This window comes from Macaca thibetana, chromosome 2, assembly GCF_024542745.1.
Source record: "Macaca thibetana thibetana isolate TM-01 chromosome 2, ASM2454274v1, whole genome shotgun sequence".
NCBI lineage: Eukaryota > Metazoa > Chordata > Mammalia > Primates > Cercopithecidae > Macaca > Macaca thibetana.
The window spans coordinates 107,745,294-107,760,805 of record NC_065579.1 but is presented as its reverse complement, the minus strand read 5'-3'; the positions used below and the strand labels follow the sequence as shown (position 1 = coordinate 107,760,805).

The 15,512-nt window shown below is 38.6% G+C and overlaps 2 protein-coding genes and 1 non-coding gene across 3 annotated transcripts in view; all 3 read left to right on the top strand.

Annotated features, from left to right (window-relative positions):
• Window positions 1-15,512, top strand: part of TKT (transketolase) — a 643,634-nt gene that overhangs the window by 525,778 nt on the left and 102,344 nt on the right. The gene's annotated exons all lie outside the window — the stretch shown is intronic.
• Window positions 1-15,512, top strand: part of DCP1A (decapping mRNA 1A) — a 60,412-nt gene that overhangs the window by 1,590 nt on the left and 43,310 nt on the right. The window contains exons 2-3 of the mRNA XM_050781094.1: window positions 1,165-1,205; window positions 3,856-3,983. Coding sequence (XP_050637051.1) covers window positions 1,165-1,205; window positions 3,856-3,983 — 169 coding nt within the window. The remainder of the gene's footprint in view (window positions 1-1,164; window positions 1,206-3,855; window positions 3,984-15,512) is intronic.
• Window positions 12,816-12,884, top strand: LOC126949505 (small nucleolar RNA SNORD38). The gene has a single exon (XR_007723784.1). It is a non-coding gene; the product is annotated as a small nucleolar RNA SNORD38 (small nucleolar RNA).

Below are 15,512 nucleotides of genomic sequence, written 5' to 3'. Positions count from 1 at the left end.
TTTTTCTAGTTTTTCACAAAGGCTTTCAATATTTTAAAATTTTACATTGGGGAGTTCTGTTTTAAATAAGAAATACAAGCTATAATAACCTGAATTGAAAAATAAGCTGCTACCATTTATTTGGATCCTGGCACGTAGAGCATAACAAAAATCTTTTCTCTCTTTGTTGTTATTTTACAGTGAGTTGTAACTTTACATGATGTTTTCTGGTGGGCAAGTTTTCTTTTACTGTAAGACAGTTGATTACCAATTTCTTATAGTAATAACCTAACGTTTTAAAGGTAAGAAAAAGCCTCTGAATCCTTAGGAAGGAAAATAATGATATTTAAGCTAGGGTAGTACTTCTGGAAGAAATCAAGATGATCAATTTTCTAAATTTTTTAATCCCAGCACATTCAATATATGACCAACATTTAAAATGTTAATAATGTGTTGATTACAGTAAAATATTTAGGTCCATTGTAGGCTGTAAATTGCAGACTAATAAGCTTATTTATTTTTTAAAAAACACTGAACTGTGTTTAAAACCTAAATACTCTTGTCACAGAAAATGACCTATGGTAAAGGCCTGTAATAATTACTGTGAGGCAGGGTATGCTTTCAGTATTCATGATTCTTCAAGTTCTAAAAATAACAAGCTGGTTTTGTTTGGTAGGAATTCTTAACCACAAAATTTACTAGTTGTGAAAATGTACGAAAACTCCCCAGTGATGAAACAAAGTATCCTATAAAAAAATTTCATTCCTTTCCTTTTTTAAAATTAACTTGGATAAACTTTAAAAGAGAAAAAATTGCAGTATACAGGACCTTAGCCTTGAAGTTAAGAAATCTGGCTAAAACATTTTAGCTATAAAAAGTGAAGGTTTATTCTATGATTTTCTCCTTTACTAATTAAAAAAGAAAAATGCTGCAGATACAGATATGTTGCTGGATTAAACATTGCGTATGCTTATGTATGCATCAGTAGCACTGAAAGCATACATTAGAAATGGTAACCACAATTTGTGGAATGAGAGGGAGACTTTATCTGTTCCAAAGTGGTTAATTTTATAATAAATGAAATGAAACAATTTGATCTTAAACGTGAAGCATTACTTCTCCATTGGGACTGTTTGGGGTCTGATTATGGGGAAAAAAAACTAATGGACTCATTGTCTTTCGTAGGAGAAAACTGATATAGAAGGGACCTTATTTGTATATCGAAGGTAAGTTTTTAAAATATGTGTATTTGTTTTTAACAGTTTAATGGTGAACAATGTCAAACGGTTCAATTCTATTGTACATTTGTCTTTGGAACCTTCCTGCTAGTCCCCTTCAAGTTTTCATCTTTCCCTAGCTGTGAAATCTTAACCAGGTTCTTTCTTTTCTCTGAGCCTTTCTGTGATTCAGAATAAACTGAACTAGAATTTATATTAAAAGTCTAGCAAAGCAATTTCAAAATAATAATGATTGAGTCTAAAACAGATACCTGCCTCTCTCTCCCTACCCCCATATTAGAAAGAAAAAAAAAAAAGATATATATTTGGGGAAAAGATAATACATAGACTAGCTCTGTAAAATAATGTTTTTCATTACCTCTGTTGTTTTATTACTGCATGGGTGGTTGTCTTTTATGACTGGTTCTGTCCTCTTTCCCAACCCCCAGAAGTTCTAGATTTTTGTACAGTGTCTTGTTTGAGAGTTCTTTAGAAAGCTTGGATTATGCATAATGGCATATTTTTTATTTTTAACTTATTCAAAAATTCATTATCTTTAAGATTGGTTTGCAAATTGCAACTGTTTTGTTAGGCAGCTTCTGGGGCCTAAAGACAACTGACAGTATATGATAGTCATGGGGTGCTTGTTTTCCTGGATTCCTCTAAGGTCTTACTCTGACAAGGACAGGTTCCTTCCCTTGTTTTCTAAAGCTTGAGTCAGCAGGAGTTATTACTGATATCTGGTCTTTTCCCTTTTTTTTTGCATTGAGTTGCTTTTTAAGGATTGCCTTTCTCCATTGATGCCAATTTAAAATAATTTGTCAAATACTCTTCCAAATTTTGATACAAAGCCTTGAGATCTTATCTAAATGCACTCCATTTTTTTTCTTCTTTTAAGTGTAATTCTTTGATATTTGTACACCAAGCTCTTCTTTCTTAGACACTTTGTTTGTTCGCTGCTATTCATCTTTCTCCTTTTAAAAAGAAAGGGATCGGCCAGACGCAGTGGCTCACGCCTGTAATCCCAGCACTTTGGGAGGCCGAGGCAGGTGGTTCACGAGGTCAGGAGATAGAGACCATCCTAGCTAACACGGTGAAACCCCATCTCTACTAAAAATACAAAAAAAATTAGCTGGGCGTGATGGTGGGTGCCTATAGTCCCAGCTACTCGGGAGGCTGAGGCAGGAGAATAGCGTGAACCCAGGAGGTAGAGCTTACAGTGAGCCGAGGTCAAACCATTGCACTCCAGCCTGGGCGACAGAGCGAGACTCTCATAAAATAAATAAACAAATAAATAGGAAGGGATCTTTACCCTCACTCCCTTCATTACTCTTCATTAGCAGTATAAATCTCTAGAAATTTATTAGAGATATATTTATTAGAGATTTATTTAATGTTATTAGAACCTTAGTTTCTATGATATTTGGAAAAGGTACTTTACTGGCTTTATTGTTATCATACAGAGGCACTGATTATACAAAGTAGGAGATTTAGTGTAGTGGTGGCTGGATTTAATACAATTCACGGAGTCTAATATGGTACTGATTCTAATTAAATGAGACGCAAGAAACTGTGTTTGGAAAATGTGAGACTATTTTGTGTACCTTGGATAAAGGTATACCAGGATGTCAGACTATCACTTTGCAGAGATTACTTCGTATAGTAGAAGCTTAGATTTGGAGTCAAAAAACCTGAAACTGAATCCGAATTACATTATTTGTAACTCATTATTTGTGTGACCTCAGGCACAGTCCTTAATCATTCAAAGCTTGTCTTCTAGTCTGTAGAATAGTGTTAACACCCCATATATATCGTAGAGAAACAAACGAAAAACTATGAAATGTTAGGTACATGTGAAGAGTAAGGGATCATATACCGAATCCCTCTGATACGGGAACCAAGGATGTTTCCTATTGTAGGATTCAAGGCATTTTCTGTCTAACTCAGGAGCACTATGTAAAGATCTGTTTGGTGCAAGAAAAACCATTATTGTAATGATGGGCAGCCATTATAGCCAATCCAATGGAATGATATTTCATTCAGCAACTGTGTGTCTATATTGGGATGTATGTGTGAAAAAAGTAAGACAAAAGCTCCATTTGCATGGGGCTTACATCCTAGTGGGGGCAGGACAATAAATATTAAAAATAAGTAGTATGGATAAAAGAGAAAGGTTAGAGGTATTGAGCTTGGGAACATTAAAAAGGGTAGTTCAAGTAGGCCTCATGAAAAAGGTGACATCTGAACAAAGGCTTGCAGGAGATGAGATAGCTGTGCAGCTTCTGGGGCAGTAATCCAGGAAGAGGTCTTTAGGTAGAAGCACACATGCAGAGAGAGTGGCAAGAAGCCCAGTGTGGCTGGAGAGGAGGAGGTGGGGAAGAGCCATAGGAAATGAAGTCAGAGGGGGAATACATCAGGTGGGGCCTTGGTGGCCTCAGTAAGGACTTTGACCTTTACTCTGAGAGACTGTCTTTGGAGACTTCTCATCAGAGGAAGAATATGATCTGACTTAAATGTTTTGTTTACAGGTGTAAGTGCTTGATAATATTGTATGTTCTAACGTACTCTTTTCTGAAATGAAAATAAAGCACATAGTAGATAACATTTCTACAGATTAAATGGTAACTGCATATTTTTTTTTCCTTCTATTAAATCTAAGGTCAGCTTCCCCTTACCATGGTTTTACCATTGTGAATCGACTAAATATGCACAATCTAGTTGAACCAGTGAATAAAGATTTGGAATTTCAGCTCCATGAACCATTTCTTCTGTATAGAAATGCAAGCTGTGAGTATATCTGTTTTATTATAGTTATTACATTTAAAATCGAGTGACGTTAGTTTCTATCAATCCATTATTTAGTAAGTTTCAAATTACAAAACAAAATATGGCCTATACTTTATGATTATAAATGAGGCTGTTAGAAAGATCAGACGTTTTAAACTGGGCTCTGAGACCAGACGTGGTGGCTCACGCCTGTAATCCCAATACTTTGGGAGACCGAGGAGGGCGGATTACCTGAGGTCAGGAGTTCGAGACCGCCCAGGCCAACATGATGAAACCCCATCTCTACTAAAAATACAGAAAAAAATTAGCCGGACTTGGTGGTGGGCACCTGTAATCACTTGAACCTGGCAGGTAGAGGTTGCAGCGAGCCGAGATCGCGCCATTGCACTCCAGCCTGGGCAACAGAGTGAGACTCTGTCTCAAAAAAATAAATAAATATACTGGGGTCTGAAACTAGAAACATTCTTTTGTATATAATTTTGTTTACTATTTCATTTACTAGCACTACATTGATGTTGTTGGTTTATTAAAATAAGGTTTATGCCTTTGTTTTTTTGCAGCTGTGGACTATCAGCTGCCCACATCCCTGAGCAACAGAACTTAGTTTGGGACACACAGGATGGGAGCAGATACAGATAATTCTTTCCACAAAGAAAGTATTATTTTTGCCCAGAATAGTGGTGGTGGGGTTTTTTTTAAAGATATTTATTACTTTTTCTACTTTATTTTGTCTGAATATGTTTCTAAGTAGGGTTTTTCTATCTGTTTATTTAATTGAGTGTCTGCTGGTTACCAGCACTGAGCCAAGAGCTATGGTGCTTTAATGTTTGTAACCTATGTGCTATAGGGAGGCAGTTAAGTCAACTAAGACTCAGAGATGCAAAACTATTACTCTGTTGGAGAGTTAGGATTATAACTCTTCTGCTTTTTAGTCCAGGGTTCTTTCAGGCATTTTTACAGCCTCTAATAATAATTGGATGCAGTCAGCAAAGCTAGATTGGCCCTTCCAAGAAACTACAGTACTAAAAAGTGTACTTGATTCCAGTGTGTTGGTATGGATATTGAAGGTATGGGTGTTTGAGGACAGTTTGTTCTACATTGACTATAGGGGTATCACAACTGGTTATGGTAATGATTGTGCTCTAATTATCATTTAAGGATATAGTTGGAGAAATGTTGCTTCTAACTTAAAAAGTAAAAGTTAATGTGTTTGAATTTCACTTGGCTGAGAAGTAATTGGTCTTGGGGGATGTCTTCAGTATAAAATAGAAAAAGGTTACTAGAAATTATACACCTCTTAATTCCCTGAATGAGAAGTAACAAGGCCTATTTTAAAGCTAGAAACCCCCAAGTTCTTTTCCGTAGCACACTTTTAAGTATAAGTGAAACAGTTTCTGTCTTTTGACTTCTCAGTAAACTATTTTTCCAGGTAATTACCTCTCAGATTTTAAATTCTGTGGCCGTATTAGACATGCTTCGTAATACCTGTAAGTTCAGATGGATTTATTTAAACTAATGTTAACAGCATAATTATTTCAGATTGCTCTTTTCTTTGGACTGAATATTCCATTAAAGGGAAAATTCAGCTGGGCACAGTGGCTCACACCTGTAATCCCAGGACTTTGGGAGACCGAGACAAGCAGATTGCTTGAGCCCAGAAGTTCGAGACCAGCCTGGGCAACATGTCAAAACCCCATCTCCACAAAAAAACAGAAAAATTAGCCAGGTGTGGTGGCACACACTTGTAGTCCCAGCTACCCAGGAGGTTGAGGTGGGAGAGTCGCTTGAACACAGGAGGTCATCGAGGCTGCAGTGAGCTGTGATCGCGCCACTGCACTCCAGCCTGGGCAACAGAGCAAGACCCTGTCTCAAAAAAAGGAAAAGAGGGTAGGAGAAATTCTGCAAAGGAATACAGATCCAATTTTCTTTTTAAGTGAAATAGGCTTAATTCTGTTCTTTACTACCTGGAAACTTAATTTAGCCATCACTCCTAAGTGGTGTGATTATTAAAGTAGTCAGTAGGGAAAGTTATCTGGACCCAGTTACCATTTAGCATAAACCTGAGATGAATTGTATTGTATTTTTTTCACAAGTCCTGTGAAATTGAAAGTGTGACATAACACAAATATAATTGAACCATGAGTAACCAGAAGCTAACTAATCAGAGCTTCAGTCGTCTGGAATTATTTTTACAGTTCGTGTGTGGAAGAAATGAAGGCAAATTATAAGAAAACAAGCTAATACTAGGTTTTATTTTCTAAAAATCAAGCAGATATCCAGAGAATAACCTGGGGTCAGCATTAAAATGTCAGTATTTTGTAACTTTAACTCCACTGTAGTATCATAGGTTGAATTGTTTTAATGAGACCTAAAATCATCAGGAGTATTTATTACGTTAACTAGAACATTCTTAGGAAGAAAGTGAACTCATGCATTTTACTTTAGAAAATTCTCAACTGATTGAAACAAAAGTTTTGTTAGTTGAACAGAAAACTCACTTAACCAGGTCATTTCATTAGGGAAATTATTTAAAGGAATAGCTTTATTGGAGAGAAGTGATAAGACAACAGAAAATGATTTTGTGCGTGTTAAGGCCTCTCTTAAGTGTGTGTTTTGCCTACCTAGTCTTAAAAGTAGAAAATAGTCTTGTCAGGTCAGCAAGCTATTCAGTTGTTTAGGGATTTGTTCTTTAAATAAAAAGTTAGTATCTGATTATGCATACAGGTAATTATACCTGATTCTGTAACTGCTCTTCTGCCATTCTCTTGGGAAATACCACCAAGACACCTGACCCATTTAACTCAAGTTACACCTTCATATCCAACTTCCTTCATTCAAATTAATTTTTGAAGTTAATGTACTAGAACAGTGAACCATAACTTTTTTTTAGTTCTAAGTTGTTTTATTTATTTTTATGAGTTTTTCTTTATAAAACGTGCCAGACTACACCCACCCCACCCCTCAAGAAAAAGATAAAATCTTACAGAGAAAATTCTTACATTCACTAAGGGCTTAGGCTTGGTGATTCTCTTAAATTTTTGTGGGGAAGTGGTGGTGGTGGCGGTGGCGGTGGCGGTGGCGGTGGCGGTGGCGGTGGCGGTGGTTTTCAAAAGACAAGGTCTCACTGTGTTGCCCAGGCTGGTCTTGAATTCCTGGGCTCAAGCAGTCCTCCCACCTCGGCCTCCCAAAGTACTGGCATGAGCCACCCTGTCCAACCTCCTGAATCTTTTGGGAACAGTGTATTTTTATTCTGTGCAAGGGCCTTTGGCAGCCACAAGACCGCAGTGGGACTACAATGAAGAATGGGGAGGTTATAAGTTCTGGAGTTATTGAGTAGCAGTGATATTTCTATCACCTTATTTCTGATCCTCAGCTTACAGGTTGAGAAAACAAGAGACTCAGAGTTGTTTAGGAACCTGCTCAAGATTTGCACAGGTAATAAGTGACAGATGCAGAATTCAAGAGTAGGTCTTTAGGGCTTCAAGGCCAATGTTCTTTCCAGTCTACTGTAACAATAAAATTACTTCATCAGTCCATATTCTAGAGCAGTGCTATCCACTGAAACTTTGCAATCAGGGAAAATGACAGTTCTGTGTCAGCACTGTCTAATATAGTAGCCTGAAATGTGGCTAGTGCAAATGAAGAACACTTCTTTTTAGTTTATTTAATTTAATTTATTTGAATTTACATGGCTGTATGTGCTGGCACCTGCTATACTGGACAGTGGAAGTCTAAAGCATGAGTTAATGTGCTGACATACTCTTTGTTGTGCCATACCTGAATCAAACAACTACTTGGGAAGCTTTGGATTAGATTTTTATGCCTCCTATTTAGTCATTCCTTTTCGAAACTTACAAATGATTTCTAGATACAAAAGCTGCAGAATATTTCCCTGAGGGTGGCTTTGCCATGGCAACACTCTTTTGGCATGGAATTTAGTTTGCAGATAAGAATTCTATTCCGGGCTTTGCCATTTTACTGACTACAACCTTGGCTAAATCATTTAAACCACTGATTTGACCTATTTATCTTAAAAGGCCATCATGAAAGTAAGGCATTTTGTTAGGTATTTACAAATACAAAATATCATAGACTATGTCTCCATCCTAGACTCAACAAATGATCTTATTAGTGAAAGAATCCTAGGGACATCAGTGTTATCCAGGTTCTCTTTTCTTTTCTTTTTTTTTTTTTTTTTGAGATGGAGTCTCGCTCTGTCGCCCAGACTGGAGTGCAGTGGCGTGATCTCAGCTCACTGCAACCTCTGCCTCCTGAGTTCAAGCAATTTTTCTGCCTCAGCCTCCCAAGTAGCTGGGACTACAGGCATGCACCACCACCCCCAGCTAATTTTTGTATTTTTAGTGGAGACAGAGTTTCACCATATTGGCCAGGCTGGTCTCAAACACCTGACCTCATGATCCGCCTGCCTCGGCCTTCCAAAGTGCTGGGATTACAGGTGTGAGCCACCACGCCCAGCCTATCTCTTTTTTTTTTTTTTTTTTTTTTTGAGACGGAGTCTCGCTCTGTCACCCAGGCTGGAGTGCTTATAATTCAGACCTGTGATATGCTTCTTCTATCCCTTCTGATAGTACCATGCACGAGCTGCAGGCTCTTTGTGTCTCTTTACAAGTATTGTTTTCAAATGTTGTAGGAGTCATTACTAGAAAGCCTGAGGTATACATTGGAAAAATATATATATTAAAAATGAGAAGTCTTGGCCAGGTGTGGTGGCTCATGCCTGTAATCCCAGCACTTTGGGAGGCTGAGGCGGGTGGATCACCTGAGGTCAGGAGTTCAAGACCAGCCTGGCCAAGATGGCAAAACCCCCATCTCTACTAAAAATACAAAAAAATTAGCCGAATGTGGTGGTGTGCACCTGTAGTCCCAGCTACTCAGGAGACTAGGCAGGAGAATCGCTTGAACCCGGGCAACGAAGGTTGCAATGAGCCTAGATGGCCCCACTGCACTCCAGCCTGGGAGACAGAGCAAGACTCCGTCTCAATTAAAAAAATAAAAAATAAATAAATCTGGGCTTTGGGTTAGAAGCTGAAAAATAACCATGAGTTATTTTTCAGTCTACCTGAAAAATAACCATGGGTCTTCCTTCATACAAATTTAAGGTTCAAGTTGTACCATTCATTTGGTGTCATTTCTTACCCGGGTCAAGAAATTAACATAAAATTAATCATCAGCTGGTGATTACTCTAGGGCATCTGGCAGAAGCAAATGTAGATCCCTTCTGGCAAGATACATTCTTAGCCCAGGTTGCCCAGGAATATCAGACATGTCTCATGGTCTAGAATTACTAAATATACAAGGAAATACTTTGCAGTGAATGAAAGGTGGCATACAACAAACAGCAGGATTATACAACCCTTCCCAAAGACTTTAGTTCATGGAAGCTAGAGACTCTAATAGATGTAAATACCAAATACAGATTATAAAATAAAGTAAAAAGGAAGAACAGCAATGTGAAAAAAGAATAAAGGCCTGCGCGGTGGCTCACGCCTGAAATCCCAGCATTTTGGGAGGCCGAGGTGGGTGGATCACCTGAGGTGAAGAGTTCGAGACCAGCCTGCCCAACATGGTGAAACCCTGTCTCTACTAAAAATACAAAAAATTATCCTGGCATAGTGGCAGATGCCTGTAATCCCAGCTACTTGGGAGAAACTGAGTCAGGAGAATCGTTTGAACCCGGGAGGCGGAGGCTTCAGTGAGCCAAGATCACGCCACTGCAACAAGAGTGAAACTCCGTCTCAAAAAGAAAAGAATAAAATGCTGCCAGGCACAGTGGCTCACACTTCTAATCCCACTACTTTGGGAGGCCAAGCCGGGCAGATTACTTGAGCCCAGGAGTTCCAGATCAGCATGAGCAACATGGCGAGACCCCGTCTCTATAAAAAATACAAAAAATTAGCCAGGCAGACCTGGGAGGCTGAGGTGGGAGAATCACCTGAGCCCGGGAGGTTGAGGCTGCAGTGAGCCATGATCACGCCACTGCACTCCAGCCTGGGTGATAGAGTGAGACCCTGTCTCAAAAAGTAAAAGAGTAAAAAAGAATAAATGCTGTATTTTAAAAAAAAAAAAAAAACAAAAAGGAAGATTTGAAAAATAGCTGAGTAGAACTAATAGAAATTAAAATTTTAATTAAAAGACACTCTCTACTTGGATTTAACAGTTAATTGGTAATAGCTAAAAAGAGAATTGGTGAGCTAGAAGAGATATCTGAGGAAATCCAGAATGTATCCAAAACAAAGGACGAAATGGAAATATGACAGAGTGATTAGAATTATAAATCTAACATTTGATGGATAAGAATTTCAGAATGATAAAGCAGATTTGTAGAGAGGCAATATTTGAAGAGTTGGTATCAGACTGGGAATTTTCCAGAATCCATAAAAGACATAGATCCCAGATTTAAACAATAGAATGGGCTCCAAGCATAAAACATAGAAATATAGCCGGACGCTGCGGCTCACACCTGTAATCCCAGCACTTTGGGAGGCTTAGGCAGGCAGATCACTTGAGGTCACGAGTTCGAGACCAGTCTGGCCAACATGGTGAAACCCCATCTCTACTAAAAATACAAAAATTAGATGAGCCTGATGGCAGGCATCTGTAATTCCTGCTACTCGGGAGCCTGTGGCAGGAGAATCACTTGAACCCGGGAGGTGGAGGTTGCAGTGAGCCGAGATCATGCCACTGCACTGCAGCCTAGGTAACAGAGTGAGACTCTGTCTCAAAAAAATATGTATGTATGTGTATATATATGTATACACACACACACACACACACACACACACCCACCCACCCCCAGACACATTCTGATATCAAAGACAGAGAAGCAACCAAAGGTTGCTCAAGATTAAGTGTTGGCCGGGCGCGGTGGCTCAAGCCTGTAATCCCAGTACTTTGGGAGGCCGAGACGGGCGGATCACGAGGTCAGGAGATCGAGACCATCCTGGCTAACACGGTGAAACCCCGTCTCTACTAAAAAAAAAAAAATACAAAAAAACTAGCCGGGCGAGGTGGCGGGCGCCTGTAGTCCCAGCTACTTGGGAGGCTGAGGCAGGAGAATGGCGTAAACCCGGGATGCGGAGCTTGCAGTGAGCTGAGATCCGGCCACTGCACTCCAGCCCGGGCGACAGAGCAAGACTCTGTCTCAAAAAAAAAAAAAAAAAGATTAAGTGTTTACAAAGGAACGCCAGACAGCGTATTCCTTAGTTGCAGCTACTGAGTTTAGAAGACAAAAGAATAATATATTCAGAGGACTGAAGAAAAAAACAACCAATAATTCAGTAATCCAAGAGAACAAAATATACTTTTCAACAAAAACAACAGCAGTTGTCTCCCCAGATTCTTGCTGTAGCCACGTGTCTATTGAGCATTTGCAGCGTGTAACTGGTAAAAGCAGACAGAACTGGTTTTTCTTTTTCTTACAGCTAGATGCTCTACAGTATAACAACATAAATAGGATATCTTAACTTTCAAACCAATAAAAACCAGGAAGTGGGAAAAAAGTAAATAGAAACCATGGGAAAATGAAAGCCCAGAATAAAATGGCAGAAATCAATCAATTTAGAACAAATGTTAAGTGAACTAAACTTGCAAGTTAAAAGACTCAGATTGGATAAACATGTAGAATTTGCCTACATACTGTTTTAATGTTTTTAATTATTTTTCTTTATTTATTTTTTAGAGACAGGTCTCGCTGTGACACCCAACCTGGAGTGCAGTAACACACCATTATGGCTCTGCAGCCTCAGCCTCTGAGGCTTGAGTGATCCTTCCATTTCAGCCTCCCAAGTGGCTGGGACCACAGGTGCACGCCACCACTCCCAGCTAATACGTTTTTATTTTTTGTAGAGACAAGGTCTCTATATTGTCCAGGCTGGTCTCAAACTCCTGGGCTCAAGCAGTCCTCCTGTCTTGGCCTTCCAAAGTGCTGGATTACAGATGTGAGCCACCACACTTGGCCCTGTATGCTGTTTTCAAGAAACTTTAAAAACCCTTAAGATCCTGGAAAGGTTGAAAGTAAGCAACAGAATGAGATTTATCAGGCAGCTATCAAGCAAAAAAGGCGGGTGTCTGTGTGAGTCATACATGGTAAACTGTAAAGCAAAAAGCATCATTGGGGTAAAAGTTACCACATAATGATGAAAGGAATAAGTGACCTAGAAGATAAAATAATTTTGAATGATATATACTTAGTGTATGTCAGAATTGCAAATTGAATGTTAAAAATCCATAATTATAGTGACAGATTTTAATAAGCCACTTTAGTAATTGACAGATAAAGCAGACAATTTTTTTTTAAGAGATGAGGTCTTGCTTTATTGCCCAGGCTGGTCTCAACCTCCTGGCCACAAATGATCCTCCCACCTTGACCTCCCAAAGTGCTAGGATTACAGGTGTGAGCCACCACATCTGGCCACAGACAATAAAGTTACTGGATAGTTGAACAATACAGTTAACAAACCTGATACGATGGACATATAAAAAACCCTGCTGGCCAGACGCAGTGGCTCACGCCTATAATCCCAGTACTTTGGGAGTCCGAGGAGGGTGGATCACGAGGTCAGGAGTTCAAGACCAGCCTGGCCAAGATGGTGAAAACCTGTCTCTACTAAAAATACAAAAAAAAAAAAAAATTAGCCAGACGTGGTTGCGGGCACCTATAATCCCAGCTCCTCAGGAGGCTGAGGCAGAGAATTGCTTAAACCCAGGAGGCAGAGGTTGCAGTGAGCCAAGATCACACTACTGCACTCCAGCCTGGGCAACAGAGCGAGACTCCGTCTCAAAAAAAAAAAAAAAAAAAAAAAACCCTGCTACTCTCAGTGATGAAAATTTTGTCCAGTTCTGCTGCTGACATTAACTGATGATAAAGTATGTCTGAGAAGAAAAAAGAAAAAAAAAATCCTACTTCTAGCAATTAGAGAATTTGCGTTTTTTTCAAGTATATATTAGAGGTTTATAAAAATTGCCAAATATAGGCCATTCATCCAAAGAATTTAGGGAGGAAAATAGGGAAATCTGAGTAAAGCTGAAGGAAAATAAGGAGTAGAAATTAATTGCAAAAAGTAGAAATTTCAATAGAATAGAGCAGATCAACAAAACAAAAAATTCCACTATAACATGATTGAACAACAATCATTAAAGAAAGAAGGGGAGGTACAATATGCAGTATTAGAAATAAAAATATAAATATGTTCCAACTAAAGGCAGAGAACACGCATTTTTAAAAACAAGCCACTGTGAAGAACTTTTGCCTATAAATTTAAAAGTTAGATGGAAGACAGTTTCCTACGAAAACATAGTTTAACAAAGATTACTTAGGAATAAATAGATTTGAAAGGGCTCATAAATAAAATAATTGGGCCAATAGACTAAAAATCTCTCTCATCACTTCTAAAGAAAATGCTGAGAGGAATGTTCTATTCAGTAAATGGTACTAGGACTGTTAGTTCTCCATGTGGAGACCAGCCTCTGAAAAGACAGCTACAGGGTTCGTACACATCTGGTCTAATCTTCAAGGGAAACTTGTCTCCAAAGTCCGCTCTTCTGTGATGAGGAAATCATGCTTCTGTGATTCACTATTCCCTCAGCAAGGTGGTGAGCAACATACCTCCCTATTATACATACTTGCTGTAAGCAACATACCTCACTATTAGGTTGGTCCAAAAGTAATTGTGGTTTTTGCAATTATAGTAATGTCAAGAACCACAAATATTTTACATCAACCCAATACATACCTGCTACAAGCAGCACACCTCACTGAGTAATACTTCTCTTAGAAGATGTTTTTCCTCAAGACCAGTAGCAGAGGTGTTTTGATTTTCACTGTGGACACCTCTTAGGAATAAAGTAGTAATGGGGAATCTTTTTTAAATATGTATATGCTTACCTATCACTTAATTACAAAATGCCCCAAGAATATTCTGTAAAGTGTGTTCTGAGGAATTTTTTAAGAATCTAAACCTAGCATGTGAATCAATAACAAAGTACAGTCGTGAGTCACTAAACAACAGGAATATGTCCTAAGAGATGTCATTAGGCAGTTTTGTTGTATGAGCATCATAGACTGTACTTACACAAACATAAATGACATAGCCTACATACCTAGAATATATGGTATTGCTTTAAGGCTACAAACCTGTACGGCATGTTATTGTACTGAATGTGAGAGGCAGTTGTAGCACATTGGTAAGAATTCGTACATCTAAAAACATCTTAAGAGAAAACGTACAGTGAAAATGTGGTATTATAATCTTAAGAAACCACTGTTATGTATGCAGTCTGTCACTGACCAAAGCAGCATTTGTGGCGCATGACTTGTAAAAGCAAACAGAACTGATTTTTCTCTTTGTTACAGCTAGACAGTCTACAGTATAACCTGGCTAATTGAAAGTATTAATAATATAGGTTTACAGTACCATCAAGCTCTATAAAATTGGTTCTGGCATTTAATGATTTTCTTTGGCAAAAACTATTTCAATATTGCATTTTAGGCCAGGCACAGTGGCTCATACCTATAATCCCAGCACTTTGGGAGGCTGAGCCTGGCGGATCACAAGGTCAGGAGTTTGAGACCAGCCTAACCAACAAGGTAAAACCCCATTGCTACTAAAAACACAAAAATTAGCCGGGCATGGTGGCACACACCTCCAATTCCAGCTACTCAGGAGGCTGAGGCAGGAGAATCACTTGAACCTGGGAGGCGGAGGTTGCAGTTAGCCAAGATCGCACCATTGTACTCCAGCCTGGGCAACAGAGCGAGACTCCATCTCAAAAAAAAAAAAAAAAATTGTATATATATACTCCATCTCAAAAAAAAAAAAAAAAAAAAAAAAAAAATATATATATATATATATATATATATATATATATATATAGCGTTTTACCTTGTTTTTAACCAAGGTGATTATTTAACTCAGATACATACCTTAATTCAGTGACATTTATTGAGTATGTCATTTGCCAAGCACTTTACCAGCTGCTATATCATATAGATTAAAACTACTGTGCACTTTTAAAGAATTTTATTAATTTTTTTAGTCCTTAGGCTCTATTGTATTTTCTTAGAAAATTGTAAGCTGAAGTTACTAAAGGACGTTAGAACTTTCTGTGTCAAAACTCTGCCTTCTTGGTAAGGGTCAAGATTCTTTTTTTTTTTTTTTTTTCCTGAGACAGGGTCTCACTCTGTTGCCCAGGCTGTAGTGTTCAAACGATCCTCCTTCCTTAGCCCCTGCCCTGAGTAGCTAGGACTATAGGTGTGAGCTACCACACCAGCTAAATATTTTTCTTTTAAATAGAGATAGGGTCTCTACAAATTTTTTGTGGTGATAGGGTCTTGCTGTGTTGACCAACCTGGTCTCCAACTCCTGGCCTCAAGCGATCATCCCACCTCAGCCTCCCAAAGTGCTCGGATTACACTAGCCACTGCACCCAGCTGGCTCAGGATTCTTAATGAAATGTGCTGCTACATTAAGCCCAAAGCTATGCAAGTTTATTCTTAAAACAACCCCCTGT